The 22,678-nt window shown below is 43.1% G+C and overlaps 1 protein-coding gene across 1 annotated transcript; it reads right to left on the minus strand.

The window, feature by feature from the left end:
• Positions 1 to 14,373: 14,373 nt before the first annotated feature.
• On the minus strand, positions 14,374 to 22,050 carry LOC115114941 (NACHT, LRR and PYD domains-containing protein 1 homolog). Its single transcript, XM_065003513.1, has 9 exons — positions 21,724 to 22,050; positions 21,377 to 21,591; positions 20,929 to 21,188; positions 19,821 to 19,874; positions 19,575 to 19,709; positions 19,292 to 19,424; positions 19,161 to 19,190; positions 16,379 to 16,661; positions 14,374 to 15,981 (listed from the first exon to the last, which is right to left on the minus strand). The coding sequence occupies exons 1-9, from the start codon at positions 21,870 to 21,872 to the stop codon at positions 15,975 to 15,977; spliced, it is 1,266 nt and encodes a 421-aa protein (XP_064859585.1). The 5' UTR covers positions 21,873 to 22,050; the 3' UTR covers positions 14,374 to 15,974.
• Positions 22,051 to 22,678: the final 628 nt, after the last annotated feature.

A 22,678-nucleotide genomic window follows, 5' to 3' on the forward strand; every position in this document is an offset into this window, starting at 1 on the left:
GCTTCTGATGGAGTTTGGAACTGTCAGATCATTTCTGTACCACAGAAATATAACGAGAGTAAAATATGACGTAATGAAACAGGCAGGAGCAGGACTCGAACCCTCGGACCTTCTAGCCCAAAGTCCAGCGCGCTATCGACTGTGCCCCAAAAGCATACTCAAGCAGAGTCGCTATCCACGCTTATAAACCCAGGGTCGTTACGCTATATGATGATATTGTGTACGACCGATAATATTATGATATTTAACAAAAGGGGACAGAGGAATCAGGGTGATGGTTATATGTTAGTTGGATTAGTCTGCTGGTTTGACGCTCAAAAAGCGGCTTCACTCCGAGGAGCTGCTGTAGTGTTGCCGGCAAGGAGAAGTTAGGCTGGGCTCTGTGAGGACGATGGCAGTCAGAGGAAGGGACACGGCTGCGTTACGACACCAGTCAAATCGATGCGCAGCTCTACTATCTCGGTTGTAGCTCCGCGGACGAGAGTCTTTCACATGAGAACATCCAACCACGGCTGAATTGTCCGACCAATGTTAAATCAAGTCAGTCACTGTAAAACCAAGCTGTACTGGATAGAAAATAGTAGACAGTAAGTTGACCTATCCGGTCGAAGCATACTACTAATCTACTGGAGAAATGCGTCTCACTTTTGTAAGTGAATGGAAATACAAGTCACTATAAAACCAGCACTGTGTCTCTACTCACTGACACTGGGCTGTCCGAAGAAACCATAACGGAGCTGCCAATCATCATCATCAGAAGAAAAAAATCAGCCAGAAACCCTCCGATTGACTGCTGCTGAGGCTTGAACACTACCAGAGAGAACTGCGTTGATTATGAAGGGGAAAGGTGTAATGACGGTTTTCCTACTTGCACTTGTTGCAAAATCCTCCGTGTCTCTTCCGATCACTATAACCGTGATTTTGAATCACCCAGTTACACCGCCCTGCTCTGGATCATGCCATGGTGGCAGAAATAAGACGGGAAGGAAATATCCATAGAATAAATGGAACATTCTGCCATCACTCCGTGGATCCAAGACCAAGAAAACACATCCCCTCAGGAAAAAACACTGGCATGTCACGCTCTGCTCTGCCGTCGCTGCCAGCCACCAGCATGACTGACACACACTTCATCGGCGTCTCTCTACTGCCACCGTGCGATAGTCTCGGCTCCCATTGTGAACTACACCCCCTTACACACCTGCATATAGCTGAGGGGAGAGAGATTCGGAAGAAATGCTGAGCTCCTCTGCAGACCAGCCCATTGAAATCCTACGAGGCCGCCTACAATTGACACGCCACATTGCATCAACCAATGGTTGTGTGCCATGTCACTGACGATAATAAAATACATCTTTCATGCAGAACTCTCCGTCTTCAGTCTTTCAAATAATATGTTTAGATATTAAGGAGGCTGTATGTTTGTATTATCACAGCACTATAATAAAAGGGGGTCCTCAGAATCCGTTGTGAGACTAAAAACGTCATAAGTGTCGTCAATAACAACGACGAGACAGCCTATAGACAGACAAGAAGCGCTGTGTCTAACAGCGATGTGCAGCGGAAACAACCTGAACACAAAGAAAATAAAGGACGTCATAGAGGATTTTATACAGGTTTTATTTGTTCCGTGTGACTGTTATACTGTCTACCTCTGTGTGCTATGTAGACCTACTATATGTGAGAGAGCTCCAAAGAATAATTCCAATATATTACTTTTAACAGGTCCTTGCAAATGGCAATTATACTACTTGAATAAAATGGATTAAACTACTTGAATACATTTTAGAAAAGCTTCTGATGGAGTTTGGAACTGTCAGATCATTTCTGTACCACAGAAATATAACGAGAGTAAAATATGACGTAATGAAACAGGCAGGGAGCAGGACTCGAACCCTCGGACCTTCTAGCCCAAAGTCCAGCGCGCTATCGACTGTGCCCCAAAAGCATACTCAAGCAGAGTCGCTATCCACGCTTATAAACCCAGGGTCGTTACGCTATATGATGATATTGTGTACGACCGATAATATTATGATATTTAACAAAAGGGGACAGAGGAATCAGGGTGATGGTTATATGTTAGTTGGATTAGTCTGCTGGTTTGACGCTCAAAAAGCGGCTTCACTCCGAGGAGCTGCTGTAGTGTTGCCGGCAAGGAGAAGTTAGGCTGGGCTCTGTGAGGACGATGGCAGTCAGAGGAAGGGACACGGCTGCGTTACGACACCAGTCAAATCGATGCGCAGCTCTACTATCTCGGTTGTAGCTCCGCGGACGAGAGTCTTTCACATGAGAACATCCAACCACGGCTGAATTGTCCGACCAATGTTAAATCAAGTCAGTCACTGTAAAACCAAGCTGTACTGGATAGAAAATAGTAGACAGTAAGTTGACCTACCCGGTCGAAGCATACTACTAATCTACTGGAGAAATGCGTCTCACTTTTGTAAGTGAATGGAAATACAAGTCACTATAAAACCAGCACTGTGTCTCTACTCACTGACACTGGGCTGTCCGAAGAAACCATAAGGGAGCTGTCAATCATCATCATCAGAACAACAACAAATCAGCCAGAAACACTCCGATTGACTGCTGCTGAGGCTTGAACACTACCAGAGAGAACTGCGTTGATTATGAAGGGGAAAGGTGTAATGACGGTTTTCCTACTTGCACTTGTTGCAAAATCCTCCGTGTCTCTTCCGATCACTATAACCGTGATTTTGAATCACCCAGTTACACCGCCCTGCTCTGGATCATGCCATGGTGGCAGAAATAAAACGGGAAGGAAAGATCCATAGAATAAATGGAACATTCTGCCATCACTCCGTGGATCCAAGACCAAGAAAACACATCCCCTCAGGAAAAAACACTGGCATGTCACGCTCTGCTCTGCCGTCGCTGCCAGCCACCAGCATGACTGACACACACTTCATCGGCGTCTCTCTACTGCCACCGTGCGATAGTCTCGGCTCCCATTGTGAACTACACCCCCTTACACACCTGCATATAGCTGAGGGGAGAGAGAGATTCGGAAGAAATGCTGAGCTCCTCTGCAGACCAGCCCATTGAAATCCTACGAGGCCGCCTACAATTGACACGCCACATTGCATCAACCAATGGTTGTGTGCCATGTCACTGACGATAATAAAATACATCTTTCATGCAGAACTCTCCGTCTTCAGTCTTTCAAATAATATGTTTAGATATTAAGGAGGCTGTATGTTTGTATTATCACAGCACTATAATAAAAGGGGGTCCTCAGAATCCGTTGTGAGACTAAAAACGTCATAAGTGTCGTCAATAACAACGACGAGACAGCCTATAGACAGACAAGAAGCGCTGTGTCTAACAGCGATGTGCAGCGGAAACAACCTGAACACAAAGAAGATAAAGGACGTCATAGAGGATTTTATACAGGTTTTATTTGTTCCGTGTGACTGTTATACTGTCTACCTCTGTGTGCTATGTAGACCTACTATATGTGAGAGAGCTCCAAAGAATAATTCCAATATATTACTTTTAACAGGTCCTTGAAAATGGCAATTATACTACTTGAATAAAATGGATTAAACTACTTGAATAAATTTTAGAAAAGCTTCTGATGGAGTTTGGAACTGTCAGATCATTTCTGTACCACAGAAATATAACGAGAGTAAAATATGACGTAATGAAACAGGCAGGGAGCAGGACTCGAACCCTCGGACCTTCTAGCCCAAAGTCCAGCGCGCTATCGACTGTGCCCCAAAAGCATATTCAAGCAGAGTCGCTATCCACGCTTATAAACCCAGGGTCGTTACGCTATATGATGATATTGTGTACGACCGATGATATTATGATATTTAACAAAAGGGGACAGAGGAATCAGGGTGATGGTGATATGTTAGTTGGATTAGTCTGCTGGTTTGACGCTCAAAAAGCGGCTTCACTCCGAGGAGCTGCTGTAGTGTTGCCGGCAAGGAGAAGTTAGGCTGGGCTCTGTGAGGACGATGGCAGTCAGAGGAAGGGACACGGCTGCGTTACGACACCAGTCAAATCGATGCGCAGCTCTACTATCTTGGTTGTAGCTCCGCGGACGAGAGTCTTTCACATGAGAACATCCAACCACGGCTGAATTGTCCGACCAATGTTAAGTCACGTCAGTCACTGTAAAACCAAGCTGTACTGGATAGAAAATAATAGACAGTAAGTTGACCTACCCGGTCGAAGCATACTACTAATCTACTGGAGAAATGTGTCTCACTTTTGTAAGTAAATGGAAATACAAGTCACTATAAAACCACCACTGTGTCTCTACTCACTGACACTGAGCTGTCCGAAGAAACCATAACGGAGCTGCCAATCATCATCATCAGAACAACAACAAATCAGCCAGAAACACTCCGATTGACTGCTGCTGAGGCTTGAACACTACCAGAGAGAACTGCGTTGATTATGAAGGGGAAAGGTGTAATGACGGTTTTCCTACTTGCACTTGTTGCAAAATCCTCCGTGTCTCTTCCGATCACTATAACCGTGATTTTGAATCACCCAGTTACACCGCCCTGCTCTGGATCATGCCATGGTGGCAGAAATAAGACGGGAAGGAAAGATCCATAGAATAAATGGAACATTCTGCCATCACTCCGTGGATCCAAGACCAAGAAAACACATCCCCTCAGGAAAAAACACTGGCATGTCACGCTCTGCTCTGTCGTCGCTGCCAGCCACCAGCATGACTGATACACACTTCATCGGCGTCTCTCTACTGCCACCGTGCGATAGTCTCGGCTCCCATTGTGAACTATACACCCCCTTACACACCTGCATATAGCTGAGGGGAGAGAGAGATTCGGAAGAAATGCTGAGCTCCTCTGCAGACCAGCCCATTGAAATCCTACGAGGCCGCCTACAATTGACACGCCACATTGCATCAACCAATGGTTGTGTGCCATGTCACTGACGATAATAAAATACATCTTTCATGCAGAACTCTCCGTCTTCAGTCTTTCAAATAATATGTTTAGATATTAAGGAGGCTGTATGTTTGTATTATCACAGCACTATAATAAAAGGGGGTCCTCAGAATCCGTTGTGAGACTAAAAACGTCATAAGTGTCGTCAATAACAACGACGAGACAGCCTATAGACAGACAAGAAGCGCAGTGTCTAACAGCGATGTGCAGCGGAAACAACCTGAACACAAAGAAAATAAAGGACGTCATAGAGGATTTTATACAGGTTTTATTTGTTCCGTGTGACTGTTATACTGTCTACCTCTGTGTGCTATGTAGACCTACTATATGTGAGAGAGCTCCAAAGAATAATTCCAATATATTACTTTTAACAGGTCCTTGCAAATGGCAATTATACTACTTGAATAAAATGGATTAAACTACTTGAATACATTTTAGAAAAGCTTCTGATGGAGTTTGGAACTGTCAGATCATTTCTGTACCACAGAAATATAACGAGAGTAAAATATGACGTAATGAAACAGGCAGGGAGCAGGACTCGAACCCTCGGACCTTCTAGCCCAAAGTCCAGCGCGCTATCGACTGTGCCCCAAAAGCATACTCAAGCAGAGTCGCTATCCACGCTTATAAACCCAGGGTCGTTACGCTATATGATGATATTGTGTACGACCGATAATATTATGATATTTAACAAAAGGGGACAGAGGAATCAGGGTGATGGTTATATGTTAGTTGGATTAGTCTGCTGGTTTGACGCTCAAAAAGCGGCTTCACTCCGAGGAGCTGCTGTAGTGTTGCCGGCAAGGAGAAGTTAGGCTGGGCTCTGTGAGGACGATGGCAGTCAGAGGAAGGGACACGGCTGCGTTACGACACCAGTCAAATCGATGCGCAGCTCTACTATCTCGGTTGTAGCTCCGCGGACGAGAGTCTTTCACATGAGAACATCCAACCACGGCTGAATTGTCCGACCAATGTTAAATCAAGTCAGTCACTGTAAAACCAAGCTGTACTGGATAGAAAATAGTAGACAGTAAGTTGACCTACCCGGTCGAAGCATACTACTAATCTACTGGAGAAATGCGTCTCACTTTTGTAAGTGAATGGAAATACAAGTCACTATAAAACCAGCACTGTGTCTCTACTCACTGACACTGGGCTGTCCGAAGAAACCATAAGGGAGCTGTCAATCATCATCATCAGAACAACAACAAATCAGCCAGAAACACTCCGATTGACTGCTGCTGAGGCTTGAACACTACCAGAGAGAACTGCGTTGATTATGAAGGGGAAAGGTGTAATGACGGTTTTCCTACTTGCACTTGTTGCAAAATCCTCCGTGTCTCTTCCGATCACTATAACCGTGATTTTGAATCACCCAGTTACACCGCCCTGCTCTGGATCATGCCATGGTGGCAGAAATAAAACGGGAAGGAAAGATCCATAGAATAAATGGAACATTCTGCCATCACTCCGTGGATCCAAGACCAAGAAAACACATCCCCTCAGGAAAAAACACTGGCATGTCACGCTCTGCTCTGCCGTCGCTGCCAGCCACCAGCATGACTGACACACACTTCATCGGCGTCTCTCTACTGCCACCGTGCGATAGTCTCGGCTCCCATTGTGAACTACACCCCCTTACACACCTGCATATAGCTGAGGGGAGAGAGATTCGGAAGAAATGCTGAGCTCCTCTGCAGACCAGCCCATTGAAATCCTACGAGGCCGCCTACAATTGACACGCCACATTGCATCAACCAATGGTTGTGTGCCATGTCACTGACGATAATAAAATACATCTTTCATGCAGAACTCTCCGTCTTCAGTCTTTCAAATAATATGTTTAGATATTAAGGAGGCTGTATGTTTGTATTATCACAGCACTATAATAAAAGGGGGTCCTCAGAATCCGTTGTGAGACTAAAAACGTCATAAGTGTCGTCAATAACAACGACGAGACAGCCTATAGACAGACAAGAAGCGCAGTGTCTAACAGCGATGTGCAGCGGAAACAACCTGAACACAAAGAAGATAAAGGACGTCATAGAGGATTTTATACAGGTTTTATTTGTTCCGTGTGACTGTTATACTGTCTACCTCTGTGTGCTATGTAGACCTACTATATGTGAGAGAGCTCCAAATAATAATTCCAATATATTACTTTTAACAGGTCCTTGAAAATGGCAATTATACTACTTGAATAAAATGGATTAAACTACTTGAATAAATTTTAGAAAAGCTTCTGATGGAGTTTGGAACTGTCAGATCATTTCTGTACCACAGAAATATAACGAGAGTAAAATATGACGTAATGAAACAGGCAGGGAGCAGGACTCGAACCCTCGGACCTTCTAGCCCAAAGTCCAGCGCGCTATCGACTGTGCCCCAAAAGCATATTCAAGCAGAGTCGCTATCCACGCTTATAAACCCAGGGTCGTTACGCTATATGATGATATTGTGTACGATCGATGATATTATGATATTTAACAAAAGGGGACAGAGGAATCAGGGTGATGGTGATATGTTAGTTGGATTAGTCTGCTGGTTTGACGCTCAAAAAGCGGCTTCACTCCGAGGAGCTGCTGTAGTGTTGCCGGCAAGGAGAAGTTAGGCTGGGCTCTGTGAGGACGATGGCAGTCAGAGGAAGGGACACGGCTGCGTTACGACACCAGTCAAATCGATGCGCAGCTCTACTATCTTGGTTGTAGCTCCGCGGACGAGAGTCTTTCACATGAGAACATCCAACCACGGCTGAATTGTCCGACCAATGTTAAGTCACGTCAGTCACTGTAAAACCAAGCTGTACTGGATAGAAAATAATAGACAGTAAGTTGACCTACCCGGTCGAAGCATACTACTAATCTACTGGAGAAATGTGTCTCACTTTTGTAAGTAAATGGAAATACAAGTCACTATAAAACCACCACTGTGTCTCTACTCACTGACACTGAGCTGTCCGAAGAAACCATAACGGAGCTGCCAATCATCATCATCAGAACAAAACAAATCAGCCAGAAACACTCCGATTGACTGCTGCTGAGGCTTGAACACTACCAGAGAGAACTGCGTTGATTATGAAGGGGAAAGGTGTAATGACGGTTTTCCTACTTGCACTTGTTGCAAAATCCTCCGTGTCTCTTCCGATCACTATAACCGTGATTTTGAATCACCCAGTTACACCGCCCTGCTCTGGATCATGCCATGGTGGCAGAAATAAGACGGGAAGGAAAGATCCATAGAATAAATGGAACATTCTGCCATCACTCCGTGGATCCAAGACCAAGAAAACACATCCCCTCAGGAAAAAACACTGGCATGTCACGCTCTGCTCTGTCGTCGCTGCCAGCCACCAGCATGACTGATACACACTTCATCGGCGTCTCTCTACTGCCACCGTGCGATAGTCTCGGCTCCCATTGTGAACTACACCCCCTTACACACCTGCATATAGCTGAGGGGAGAGAGAGATTCGGAAGAAATGCTGAGCTCCTCTGCAGACCAGCCCAAATCAATCAATCAATCAAATTTTATTTGTCACATACACATGGTTAGCAGATGTTAATGCGAGTGTAGCGAAATGCTTGTGCTTCTAGTTCCGACAATGCAGTGATAACCAACAAGTAATCTAACTAACAATTCCAAAACTACTGTCTTATACACAGTGTAAGGGGATAAGGAATATGTACATAAGGATATATGAATGAGTGATGGTACAGAGCAGCATACAGTAGATGGTATCGAGTACAGTATATACATATGAGATGAGTATGTAGACAAAGTAAACAAAGTGGCATAGTTAAAGTGGCTAGTGACATAAGAATGCAGTCAATGATCTAGAGTACAGTATATACATATGCATATGAGATGAATAATGTAGGGTAAGTAACATTATATAAGGTAGCATTGTTTAAAGTGGCTAGTGATATATTTACATCATTTCCCATCAATTCCCATTATTAAAGTGGCTGGAGTTGGGTCAGTGTCAATGACAGTGTGTTGGCAGCAGCCACTCAATGTTAGTGATTGCTGTTTAACAGTCTGATGGCCTTGAGATAGAAGCTGTTTTTCAGTCTCTCGGTCCCAGCTTTGATGCACCTGTACTGACCTCGCCTTCTGGATGATAGCGGGGTGAACAGGCAATGGTTCGGTGGTTGATGTCCTTGATGATCTTTATGGCCTTCCTGTAACATCGGGTGGTGTAGGTGTCCTGGAGGGCAGGTAGTTTGCCCCCGGTGATGCGTTGTGCAGACCTCACTACCCTCTGGAGAGCCTTACGGTTGAGGGCGGAGCAGTTGCCGTACCAGGCGGTGATACAGCCCGCCAGGATGCTCTCGATTGTGCATCTGTAGAAGTTTGTGAGTGCTTTTGGTGACAAGCCGAATTTCTTCAGCCTCCTGAGGTTGAAGAGGCGCTGCTGCGCCTTCTTCACGACGCTGTCAGTGTGAGTGGACCAATTCAGTTTGTCTGTGATGTGTATGCCGAGGAACTTAAAACTTGCTACCCTCTCCACTACTGATCCATCGATGTGGATAGGGGGTGTTCCCTCTGCTGTTTCCTGAAGTCCACAATCATCTCCTTAGTTTTGTTGACGTTGAGTGTGAGGTTATTTTCCTGACACCACACTCCGAGGGCCCTCACCTCCTCCCTGTAGGCCGTCTCGTCGTTGTTGGTAATCAAGCCTACCACTGTTGTGTCGTCCGCAAACTTGATGATTGAGTTGGAGGCGTGCATGGCCACGCAGTCGTGGGTGAACAGGGAGTACAGGAGAGGGCTCAGAACGCACCCTTGTGGGGCCCCGTGTTGAGGATCAGCGGGAGGAGATGTTGTTGCCTACCCTCACCACCTGTGGGCGGCCCGTCAGGAAGTCCAGTACCCAGTTGCACCGGGCGGGGTCGAGACCCAGGGTCTCGAGCTTGATGACGAGCTTGGAGGGTACTATGGTATTGAATGCCGAGCTGTAGTCGATGAACAGCATTCTCACATAGGTATTCCTCTTGTCCAGGTGGGTTAGGGCAGTGTGCAGTGTGGCCATTGAAATCCTACGAGGCCGCCTACAATTGACACGCCACATTGCCTCAACCAATGGTTGTGTGCCATGTCACTGACAATAACAAAATACATCTTTCATGCATAACTCTCCGTCTTCAGTCTTTCAAATAATATGTTTAGATATTAAGGAGGCTGTATGTTTGTATTATCACAGCACTATAATAAAAGGGGGTCCTCAGAATCCATTGTGAGACTAAAAACGTCATAAGTGTCGTCAATAACAACGACGAGACAGCCTATAGACAGACAAGAAGCGCGATGTGCAGCGGAAACAACCTGGAGCTGAACACGAAGAAAAGAAAGGACATAATAGAGGGCCTAATTCCAATACTTCCAAAGACATTTGATCCAGTTCACCATGGATACTTCCTTTAGATATACTGTCTGGGCCTAATTCCAATACTTCCAAAGACATTTGATCCAGTTCACCATGGATAATTCCTTTAGATATACTGTCTGGGCCTAATTCCAATACTTCCAAAGACATTTGATCCAGTTCACCATGGATATTTCCTTTAGATATACTGTCTCCCAACACCTCCAATGACATTTGATCCAGTTCACCATGGATATTTCCTTTAGATATACTGTCTGGGCCTAATTCCAACACCTCCAATGACATTTGATCCAGTTCACCATGGATATTTCCTTTAGATATACTGTCTGGGCCTAATTCCAACACCTCCAATGACATTTGATCCAGTTCACCATGGATATTTCCTTTAGATATACTGTCTGGGCCTAATTCCAACACCTCCAATGACATTTGATCCAGTTCACCATGGATATTTCCTTTAGATATACTGTCTGGGCCTAATTCCAATACTTCCAAAGTATACAGCAAATAAGGGCGTTATTGTCCCCATAAAGGGTGAATGAGGGGCGTATTTCACCTGGAGTTATAAAGCTAGTTCACGCGGGCACCGTATTTACAACCGGTCTGATTTATAACTGGAAACATGCATGCGCCAAGTTGATAAATCTCAATATTTTTATGCATTTACATTTACAAATGTATAAATATTGTGTAGAAACTATCCTAACATACACCTTTATAAACGCAATGTTGAATGTTGGTACGCATTGAAAAAGTGTGATTTATCAAACAATCCTATGACACAAACGTAGGAGATCGCCGTTGATAAATACCAATTGTTCTGAGCCTCAGTTCTTGTGAATTACCTTGGCTATTTAGCGTGTAGAAACGCCCCTAATTAACCATATATGGTCAAATCCTCCATTTAAAACCCACGGGGAATACAAAAAGCCTTACAATGAAATTTAACAGCGCAAAACAATAAAAAGCGAAGAAACTACTTTTCCTTTTTGACTGAAATAGAGGTGTCAGATTTTAATAAAGGTGTCAGATATTGAATAGAGGTGGTAGTGTCAGATATTGAATAGAGGTGCTAGTGTCAGATATTGAATAGAGGTGTCAGATATTGAATAGAGGTGTCAGATATTGAATAGAGGTGCTAGTGTCAGATATTGAATAGAGGTGTCAGATATTGAATAGAGCTGTCAGATATTGAATAGAGGTGGTAGTGTCAGATATTGAATAGAGGTGGTAGTGTCAGATATTGAATAGAGGTGGTAGTGTCAGATATTGAATAAAGGTGTCAGATATTGAATAAAGGTGTCAGAATTTGAATAGAGGTGTCAGATATTGAATAGAAGTGTCAGATATTGAATAGAGGTGCTGGTGTCAGATATTGAATAGAGAGGTCAGATATTGAATAGAGGTTTCAGATATTGAATAGAGGTGCTAGTGTCAGATATTGAATAGAGGCGCTGGTGTCAGATATTGAATAAATGTGTCAGATATTGAATAGAGGTGTCAGATATTGAATAGAGGTGTCAGATATGAATAGAGGTGTCAGATATTGAATAGAGGCGCTGGTGTCAGATATTGAATAGAGGTGTCAGATATTGAATAGAGGTGTCAGATTGTGAATAGAAGTGTCAGATATTGAATAGAGGCGCTGGTGTCAGATATTGAATAGAGGCGCTAGTGTCAGATATTGAATAGAGGTGTCAGATATTGAATAGAGGTGTCAGATATTGAATAGAGGCGCTGGTGTCAGATATTGAATAGAGGCGCTGGTGTCAGATATTGAATAGAGGTGTCAGATATTGAATAGAGGTGTCAGATATTGAATAGAGGTGTCAGATATTGAATAGAGGTGTCAGATATGAATAGAGGTGTCAGATATTGAATAGAGGTGTCAGATATTGAATAGAGGTGTCAGATTGTGAATAGAAGTGTCAGATATTGAATAGAGGCGCTGGTGTCAGATATTGAATAGAGGCGCTAGTGTCAGATATTGAATAGAGGTGTCAGATATTGAATAGAGGTGTCAGATATTGAATAGAGGCGCTGGTGTCAGATGATGAATAGAGGCGCTAGTGTCAGATATTGAATAGAGGCGCTGGTGTCAGATATTGAACAGAGGCGCTGGTGTCAGATGTTGAACAGAGGCGCTAGTGTCAGATATTGAATAGAGGTGGTAGTGTCAGATATTGAATAGAGGCGGTAGTGTCAGATATTGAATAGAGGCGGTAGTGTCAGATATTGAATAGAGGCGCTAGTGTCAGATATTGAATAGAGGCGCTAGTGTCAGATATTGAATAGAGGCGGTAGTGTCAGATATTGAATAGAGGCGGTAGTGTCAGATATTGAATAGAGGCGGTAGTGTCAGATATTGAATAGAGGCGGTAGTGTCAGATATTGAATAGAGGCGATAGTGTCAGATATTGAATAGAGGCGCTAGTGTCAGATATTGAATAGAGGCGCTAGTGTCAGATATTGAATAGAGGCGCTAGTGTCAGATATTGAATAGAAGCGGTAGTGTCAGATATTGAATAGAGGCGGTAGTGTCAGATATTGAATAGAGGCGGTAGTGTCAGATATTGTATAGAGGCGGTAGTGTCAGATATTGAATAGAGGTGGTAGTGTCAGATATTGAATAGAGGTGGTAGTGTCAGATATTGAATAGAGGCGGTAGTGTCAGATATTGAATAGAGGCGCTAGTGTCAGATATTGAATAGAGGCGCTAGTGTCAAATATTGAATAGAGGCGCTAGTGTCAGATATTTAATAGAGGCGCTAGTGTCAGATATTTAATAGAGGCGCTGGTGTCAGATATTGAATAGAGGCGCTAGTGTCAGATATTGAATAGAGGCGCTAGTGTCAGATACTGAATAGAGGTGGTAGTGTCAGATATTGAATAGAGGTGATAGTGTCAGATATTGAATAGAGGCGCTAGTGTCAGATATTGAATAGAGGTGCTAGTGTCAGATATTGAATAGAGGTGGTAGTGTCAGATATTGAATAGAGGTGGTAGTGTCAGATATTGAATAGAGGTGGTAGTGTCAGATACTGAATAGAGGTGCTCGTGTCAGATATTGAATAGAGGCGCTCGTGTCAGATACTGAATAGAGGTGGTAGTGTCAGATACTGAATAGAGGCGCTAGTGTCAGATATTGAATAGAGGTGGTAGTGTCAGATATTGAATAGAGGTGGTAGTGTCAGATATTGAATAGAGGCGCTAGTGTCAGATACTGAATAGAGGCGGTAGTGTCAGATATTGTATAGAGGCGGTAGTGTCAGATATTGAATAGAGGTGGTAGTGTCAGATATTGAATAGAGGTGGTAGTGTCAGATATTGAATAGAGGTGGTAGTGTCAGATATTGAATAGAGGTGGTAGTGTCAGATATTGAATAGAGGCGGTAGTGTCAGATATTGAATAGAGGCGCTAGTGTCAGATATTGAATAGAGGCGCTAGTGTCAAATATTGAATAGAGGCGCTAGTGTCAGATATTTAATAGAGGCGCTAGTGTCAGATATTTAATAGAGGCGCTGGTGTCAGATATTGAATAGAGGCGCTAGTGTCAGATATTGAATAGAGGCGCTAGTGAGATACTGAATAGAGGTGGTAGTGTCAGATATTGAATAGAGGTGATAGTGTCAGATATTGAATAGAGGCGCTAGTGTCAGATATTGAATAGAGGTGCTAGTGTCAGATATTGAATAGAGGTGGTAGTGTCAGATATTGAATAGAGGTGGTAAGATCAGATACTGAATAGAGGTGCTCGTGTCAGATATTGAATAGAGGCGCTCGTGTCAGATACTGAATAGAGGCGGTAGTGTCAGATACTGAATAGAGGCGGTAGTGTCAGATATTGAATAGAGGTGATAGTGTCAGATATTGAATAGAGGCGCTAGTGTCAGATATTGAATAGAGGTGGTAGTGTCAGATATTGAATAGAGGCGCTAGTGTCAGATACTGAATACAAACAAAAGGTTTGATTGGCTCACTCAGTCGAGGTTTGATGAGTAACAATAAAAACATAGCAACAAAGAGAGGACAAATAGCACAATTCAAGTTTCTTTATCAATGACAAATATAGTTCATATTAGTAGTCAATACTCACCAATAAGCCATCCATCCTCAACAGCTCCCTCCTGTAGGTGGAAAGGCAAACTTTGCTGTTCTGCAGAATGAACAAGTGCTTTCTACCTGGCCACCACATTCAGCAGCGTCTTTTGCACATAACATTATGTAACAGTATAATTTTAGACCGCCCCCCTCGCCCATACCCGGGCGCGAACCAGGGACCCTCTGCACACATCAACAACAGTCACCCACGAAGCATCGTTACCCATCGCTCCACAAAAGCCGCGGCCCTTGCAGAGCAAGGTCTCAGAGCAAGTGACGTCACCGATTGAAACGCTATTTAGCGCGCACCACCGCTAACTAGCTATCAGTTTCACATCCGTTACACTTACCTATCATCACCTTCGCATTAAAAGTAGATGTCTTCTCTGTTCACATAGTCTATCACCTTCACATAAAGAATATAAGTCTTCTCTGATTACATAGCCTTGTTCAACTCGTTTTGGGATGGTGCTCTTTTGGTGATTTTGGTGCCGTCTATTGCTCCATTCGTATTTGGGGAACCCATTGATGGAAAATAACCCCATTCAATCAGTTGTGCGATGATAGAAATGGTATATTACACGTTTGCTGATGATTAGATCCTCAACATTGTCTCATCGAGGGATGTGAGATGCCGCTGGCGGATCCACGAGCATCCGCCTGAAACGTGCCGGTTACCAAAAACCCGAGGGTGGATAGCACTTCGACGTGAACCCCGAATGTCGATGATGTCACGTGCCTTCTCTGCCCTCTCAGCTATCCCCCTTTCGTGAGTCCATTTCCTCATTTCCTTCAGACAGAGTGAGTTGTAATCCCGTAAAGAATCTAAGGAAGGTCTTTGGTCAAGATGTCAACGTGGTGGTGTGTATCTTTGACTAGCCTGACTATCAGCTTCCCCATCTGTATAGGACAAGAGATCATTCCAGTTCATCCCCTTAATTGCGTTTTCAAAATCATGTTGTTGAAATTCTTCCACGCAGAGACACTCGAAGTCAATCTGAAATGAGCTGGAAAGGTTCAAACCAATCAGGAGCTCTCCCTGGGCAGACCCAACTCAATGTACCATAGTACACATGTCAATCAGGATCTCTCCCTGGTCAGGCCCAACTCAATGTACCATAGTACACATGTCAATCAGGAGCTCTCCCTGGGCAGACCCAACTCAATGTACCATAGTACACATGTCAATCAGGATCTCTCCCTGAAGCACATGAATAAAACACGTGTTTAAAGAATAGCAAACATTACAATTTAAAATAATTTAAGTGTCTTTGTCCACAGACTAGGAGACAGGCCTTCGCATCTTCAGATTAGGTGGAGAAGTGTCTGTCCACAGACTAGGAGACAGGCCTCAGCATCTTCAGATTAGGTGAAGAAGTGTCTTTTGTCCACAGACTAGGAGACGGGCCTCAGCATCTTCAGATTAGGTGGAGAAGTGTCTTTCTCCACAGACTAGGAGACAGGCCTCAGCATCTTCAGATTATTTGGAGAAGTGTCTTTGTCCACAGACTAGGAGACAGGCCTCAGCATCTTCAGATTAGGTGCTACAAGACAGAGGATGGAGGAGAGATCAGAAAGTATGGAGAAGAATGAGGAGTGAGATACACCTGAGATAATGATGTGATGATGGTCCTATGATACACCTGAGATAATGATGAGATAATGGTCCTATGATACACCTGAGATAATGATGTGATGATGGTCCTATGATACACCTGAGATAATGATGTGATGATGGTCCTATGACACACCTGAGATAATGATGTGATGATGGTCCTATGATAGAACTATAATAGGACACATTTATTACAGGCAGCAACACAAACACATGCTTCCATTCTGAAAAGTACTTTCTCTTTGATCTGGGTAGCTATGTTTTTATTTGACCTATATTTAATCATTCCACATATTCAAGGGAGGGAGAAAAGAAACCGGTCTTACCTAGATTCACTCAAGTACTTAACAAGATGGTGTTCATGTTCACTGAGAGCTTTGAGACAAGCTCCCATCACTTCTGGTCCTTTAGGGAGGACTGCGTTCAGTAGTTTTCTCATTCGCTCCTGTTCAGTTGTTTCAGCTGTTATTCTGGAGTACTCTTCTTCACCAATCATGTACTTTGACCGCAGAACATCTGCTATTGGCTTTGGGTTTTTGACTCCCTGAATGAGTACAGCCCTGTGTTTCTTCAGAAACTCCTCAGCAGGAATCCCAGGGAGTGTTAATGCTGAAGGGGGGTGAAATAAATGAATATGTCTTTAGGGTGAACAGCAGCTGTTTCTACATCTAACAGTCTCTCCAGTTAACATTCCTCTGATAGTCATTTCTTGTATAGAGCTGACTCCAGGGTTGTGGTTAATTCATATTCAAGTCAGTCAATAAAAAATAAATAAAAAATTGTCTTCCCATTAGTCATTGAAAATTGATGCCCTTTTCCGGTTATTGAATTAGAATTTCAGTTTACTTCCTGAATGGACTGATTTATTTGGAATTGACGCCTACCCTGGCTGACACGATTGTCTATTATACAAAACATACAGAGCCTTGCAAAAGTGTTCATACCCCTTGGATTTCTCTATTGTGTTACATAATGGGATTAAAATGGATTTAACTGTAATGTTTCGTCAACTATCTACTGAAAATACTCTGTAATGCCAAAGTGGACCTGTCCCCCATACAGGAGAAAACTGAGGATGGATCAACAACATTGTAGTGACTCCATCATAACGACTTAAATGACAGAGTGAAACACAACACATCACTGAGTAACCGCCTCCTTATTTTCAAGCATGGTGGTGGCTGCTTCATGGTATGGGTATGCTTGTCATCAGCAAATACTGGGGAGTTTTTCAGGATGAAAAGAAACAGGATGGAGCTAAGAACAGGCAAAATCCTAGAGGAAAACCTAGTTCAGTCTGCTTTACACCAGACACAGTGAGTAGATTCAGCAGGACAATAACCTACAGCACAAGGCCAAAACTACACTGGAGTTTCTTACCAAGAAGACATTGAATGTTCCTGAGTGGCCAAGTTACAGTTTTGACTTAAATCTGCTTGTAAATATATGACAAGATGTGAAAATGGCGGTCTATACCCATGATCTCCAACATCTTGACAGAGCTTGAAGAATTATGAAAATAATCATGGGTTAATATTGTTCAACCCTGGTGTGTAAAGCTCTTAGAGACTTACCCAAGAAGACTCCCAGCTGTAATGACTCTTAGAGACTTACCCAAGAAGACTCCCAGCTGTAATGACTCTTAGAGACTTACCCAAGAAGACTCCCAGCTGTAATGACTCTTAGAGACTTACCCAAGAAGACTCCCAGCTGTAATGACTCTTAGAGACTTACCCAAGAATACTCCCAGCTGTAAAGATCTTAGAGACTTACCCAAGAAGACTCCCAGCTGTAATGACTCTTAGAGACTTACCCAAGAAGACTCCCAGCTGTAATGACTCTTAGAGACTTACCCAAGAAGACTCCCAGCTGTAATGACTCTTAGAGACTTACCCAAGAAGACTCCCAGCTGTAATGACTCTTAGAGACTTACCCAAGAAGACTCCCAGCTGTAATGACTCTTAGAGACTTACCCAAGACGACTCCCAGCTGTAATGACTCTTAGAGACTTAGCCAAGAAGACTCCCAGCTGTAATGACTCTTAGAGACTTAGCCAAGAAGACTCCCAGCTGTAATTACTCTTAGAGACTTACCCAAGAAGACTCCCAGCTGTAATGACTCTTAGAGACTTACCCAAGAAGACTCCCAGCTGTAATGACTCTTAGAGACTTACCCAAGAAGACTCCCAGCTGTAATGACTCTTAGAGACTTACCCAAGAAGACTCCCAGCTGTAATGACTCTTAGAGACTTACCCAAGAAGACTCCCAGCTGTAATGACTCTTAGAGACTTACCCAAGAAGACTCCCAGCTGTAATGACTCTTAGAGACTTACCCAAGAAGACTCCCAGCTGTAATGACTCTTAGAGACTTACCCAAGAAGACTCCCAGCTGTAATGACTCTTAGAGACTTACCCAAGAAGACTCCCAGCTGTAATCACTGCCAAAGGTGTTTCTCAGTATTGACTCGGGGGGCTGAATACTTATGGAAACACTATTTTACGTATTTAATTTCTATCTATCTATCTAAATATATATATATTATTTGACATTGGTGTACTTTGTGTAGATTGTTGACCAAGAAATTACAATTAAATCCCCTTTTAATCCCACTTTGTAACACTATAAAATGTGATGCAGATACGTTTGAAAGACTGTATTTATGTCTGAATGTTCTATATCATTACACCCCACTGAACATGACTCATGAAGACCTTCATCACCCCACTGAACACGACTCATGAAGACCTTCATCACCCCACTGAACACGACCCATGAAGACCTTCATCACCCCACTGAACACGATTCATGAAAACCTTCATCACCCCACTGACACAAGACTCATGAAGACCTTCATCACCCCACTGAACACGACCCATGAAGACCTTCATCACCCCACTGAACACGACCCATGGAGACCTTCATCACCCCAATGAACATGACTCATGAAGACCTTCATCACCCCACTGAACACGACTCATGAAGACCTTCATCACCCCACTGAACAAGATTCATGAAGACCTTCATCACCCCACTGAACATGTCAGTGTCCTTCATCACAACTTGAAGAGACGTGAGCTCTGTAACCTTGTCCACAAAGACAAACTTACGTGTTGGATGAGAGTCTTTGCTGTATTCATCTGAAAGACAAACAAGAGAAAATATCATAAAACACTTTAATAGCATCTGTTAGAAAAGGACATTGATGATCGACATACTGTTCATGTCCAGTATTTCTTACCTTTTGATACCACTGATTTCCATACTGTCCTCTCATCGTCCCCGATTAACTCCATCTCAATGTCAACCCCTGTGTTTCCCATTATCATCTTACAACAGCTTGGTGTGGTGTTTGCAGGTAACAGCTGAATCTTCTGTAGGAGGCCATATGGTGCAACACGAGAGAGACAGAGAGAGAGAGAGAGAGAGAGAGAGAGAGAGAGAGAGAGAGAGAGAGAGAATGATATTCCAGTAATTCATATACAATATGACAGATTCATGTCCTCAGCCTGATAAAACTTCACCTCTGGATAGATGGAAGTGGAGAGGGGATTCTTGAGTGCAAACCAAGTGTTCATCTTTAAGGGCCCGTTTGGACTTGGCAGGAGAAATTCTGAATATCCTTGGGACACCTGATCTTTCTCCCGTTCCCGAACAGCCTACAAAATGATAGATATAGTAGTCAGTCACAACAATGTAGTCTCATAATTCACACAACATGCAGCTCACTGGGCAATCCATTTTTGTCAACACTATCGTTATTGATTTACCATTATTTTATCAGATAAGTTGACCGAGAAGAGATTCTCTTTCACAGCAACGACCTGGGGAATAGTTACAGGGGAGAGGGGATAAATGAGCCAATAGGAAGCTGAGGATGATTAGGTAGCCATGATGGTATGAGGGTCAGATTGGGAGTTTAGCCAGGACACCTGGGTTAACACCCCTACTCTTACGATAAGTACCATGGGAACTTTAGTGACCATGGAGAGGACACCCGTTTAACGTCCCATCTGAAAGACAGCAACCTACACAGGGAAATGTCCCCTTCACTGCCCAGGGGCAATGTCCACTTCACTGCCCAGGGGCAATGTCCCCTTCACTGCCCAGGGGCAATGTCCCCTTCACTGCCCAGGGGCATTGGGTTCTCCTTCGACCAGAGGGAAGAGTGCCATCTACTGGCTCTTCAACTGAATGAGACAGAAATATATTTGTCACAGAGCTGCATGTCGTCTTTGTAATTGATAGAGGAATTCTAAATTCCTTTATGTTTTATTGGCAAAACCAATTCAATTCGCACTCATTTCTAATTCATGATAAGTTGTAAGTTTATCATTTGCATGAATTAGCAAGAGACCAGTCTTAAAAACAAGTTCAGCATTTATTCTTGATGAGTACTGACCCAAAATACAAAGAACATTACATTTTAAAGAAAGAGAACATAAAATGACGTCATCAGTTTCACACCCTCTCCCATCCTCACAATAGCGTAGCATTCAGTCCTGGAGATTTTTTACTCCCCTCATAAAACTACATTCCAACCTGTCTAAAAGATATACTTCTCTCCACTAATGGAATCCAACTAAAACATTCTTATCGGTCTGAAAAGCTATCTCATCCCTCCCCCTTAAACTCTGCAAGGTACAGACAATTAATTTGTTTTTACTTACATTTTCAGTAACAGCTTAACCAAGAGCCCGCACATTTTCATAACATAACATATAGTATCAGAATAAATGGTTTTAATTGAAATGTATACATTATTAATCATTTCATATATAATTTCCTTCATCAGTAATCTAGAGATTTTCAACGAACTATCAGCTTTCCTTCAGTAAGATTCAACATACTGTTGTCACTTCAGTGATAGTGGCTCACCTCTTTCTGACTGGAGTTTCTGAGGAGCAGGTACAGCCTTGAAATTATTGTTGACTTTTTTACTGCCATGTAGAGGACCACATCACAGTGGACATCTACGATCCAAGAAAAGATATAGCTCAGTATAACAGCAATAGCTGAGAACTTGGGATGGAGAATCTTAACATGGAATCTGGTGACCTCATGCACTTCCTCTAAAGACACTCCATGTTCCTCTACATGAAGAATCTTCATCTCATTCCTCAGGGAAGGGTTGGTCCCTGAACAACACATTACAAAGGAGACAGAAAGACAAATATTGTATTATTAATCCAACTAAAACACAAAGAATATGCAGTACCAGATCACAGTAAACTCAAACTCCCAGAATAGTTCATTCATTAATTCAGGAAGTGAAACTCAGTTACATGGAAATGTCTTTCTGAATACTATTTCTACATGGTTTTACCTAAACAGACAAAGTGTGGCAGATGAACTTCCTCCAGTTCACCTAACTCCATAGTGATGTCCAGCAATTGACCACCTTGTGTGTATTGCATGTCTTTCAGAAGTTGACTGTAGGGTTCCCAGTTCCTGAAGTGATACTTCAGAATGACATCTCTCTCACACAGCCAGCGGAGCCCAGACACTGTGCACTCATAACTCCCTTTGGGTGTCCTGTGTCTGAGAGCAACAACAAGATATGGTAGAGAAGGTCAATGGTCAAATGGAGAGGTTGGATTAGAAGACTATTCCCAAAGGTAATGAGGAAATACAATAGCAAGTGGAATGAAATGTTAAAAGTAGTTATTTTACCTGAACATTGTCACTCCCTGGACAGTGGAAGTCAAGGGTTCAATCTGAAGCCAGTGTGTGGAGTCCTGAACAAGGACAAGCATGTCAGTAATACATATGGGGCCTGTTTCCTGGACACAGATTGAGTCTAGTGCTGGACTAAAAAGCATGCTCAATGGAAGTTTCAATAGAAAGTTCTTTAAGGTCCAGGACTAGACTTAATCTGTGTCTGGGAAACTGGCCAATTATACCAAAGTATCTGATCTAATGTATTTATTCAATGTTACATGGAATGCTGGTGATATATTGATTACACTGTTCAATGAACAAAGGTGACAACAGATCAAATCCTGCATGACTATGTCATGACGTTGCCCTCTTTGTGTACAGCAAGCCCCACCCCCTTCTCCCTGCCTCCTACAACTAGGCTGCTGTGGTCAGAGAGGTCATACATTCCTGGAGGAGATGATCTCCTCATGGCCACAGTATAGAGACAGAGTGAATTTTCATAGAGAGAACAAAAGGAATTTCTTCCACCTCACAGAACTGGAGGTCCGAACGACATTCATGTTCCGGAGAAATTATAAAAGATCGGCGAAGAATCCAGCTACGAACTGGTCCGGTTGGTACAATTTGGTGAAACTCATGAGAGACAATACGGCCACATTACCATAACGCTGTTTACATAATAGCCTCAGATATGAGGTTTACATCTAATTGTTGTATAAGATGGATGAGTGAAGAGGATACTGTTTGTAAAATTGTGTAAAGTGATTTTGGACTGTTTAATGAAGGAAACTCCAATTTCCTTTTTAGTTGAACTAAATCAGAGGACCGCCCATGAGCCCAGTTCGGACCTGGCGTCGTGAGACAGCCCTTTTCTGCAACTCCCAAATAAAAAAACCCACCTTGAGAATTTATCACCAGACCATGTTTCTCTCCATTACGAGAGGACAAAGGTTGCAGACCAGCTTTC

The sequence above is a fragment of the Oncorhynchus nerka genome, linkage group LG18 (assembly GCF_034236695.1).
Source record: "Oncorhynchus nerka isolate Pitt River linkage group LG18, Oner_Uvic_2.0, whole genome shotgun sequence".
NCBI classification, from domain to species: domain Eukaryota; kingdom Metazoa; phylum Chordata; class Actinopteri; order Salmoniformes; family Salmonidae; genus Oncorhynchus; species Oncorhynchus nerka.

What these genes read in the sequence shown, in the direction of transcription:
- LOC115114941 (XM_065003513.1), bottom strand. Translation starts at nt 21,872, where the DNA reads ATGCTTTTTAGTCCAGCACTAGACTCAATCTGTGTCCAGGAAACAGGC. An exon ending in CAGGGAGTGACAATGTTCAG is followed by an intron (nt 21,592 to 21,723) that starts GTAAAATAACTA and finishes TGTTGCTCTCAG; the next exon opens with ACACAGGACACCCAAAGGGA. An exon ending in CAAAGACTCTCATCCAACAC is followed by an intron (nt 16,662 to 19,160) that starts GTAAGTTTGTCT and finishes ACCCCCCTTCAG; the next exon opens with CATTAACACTCCCTGGGATT.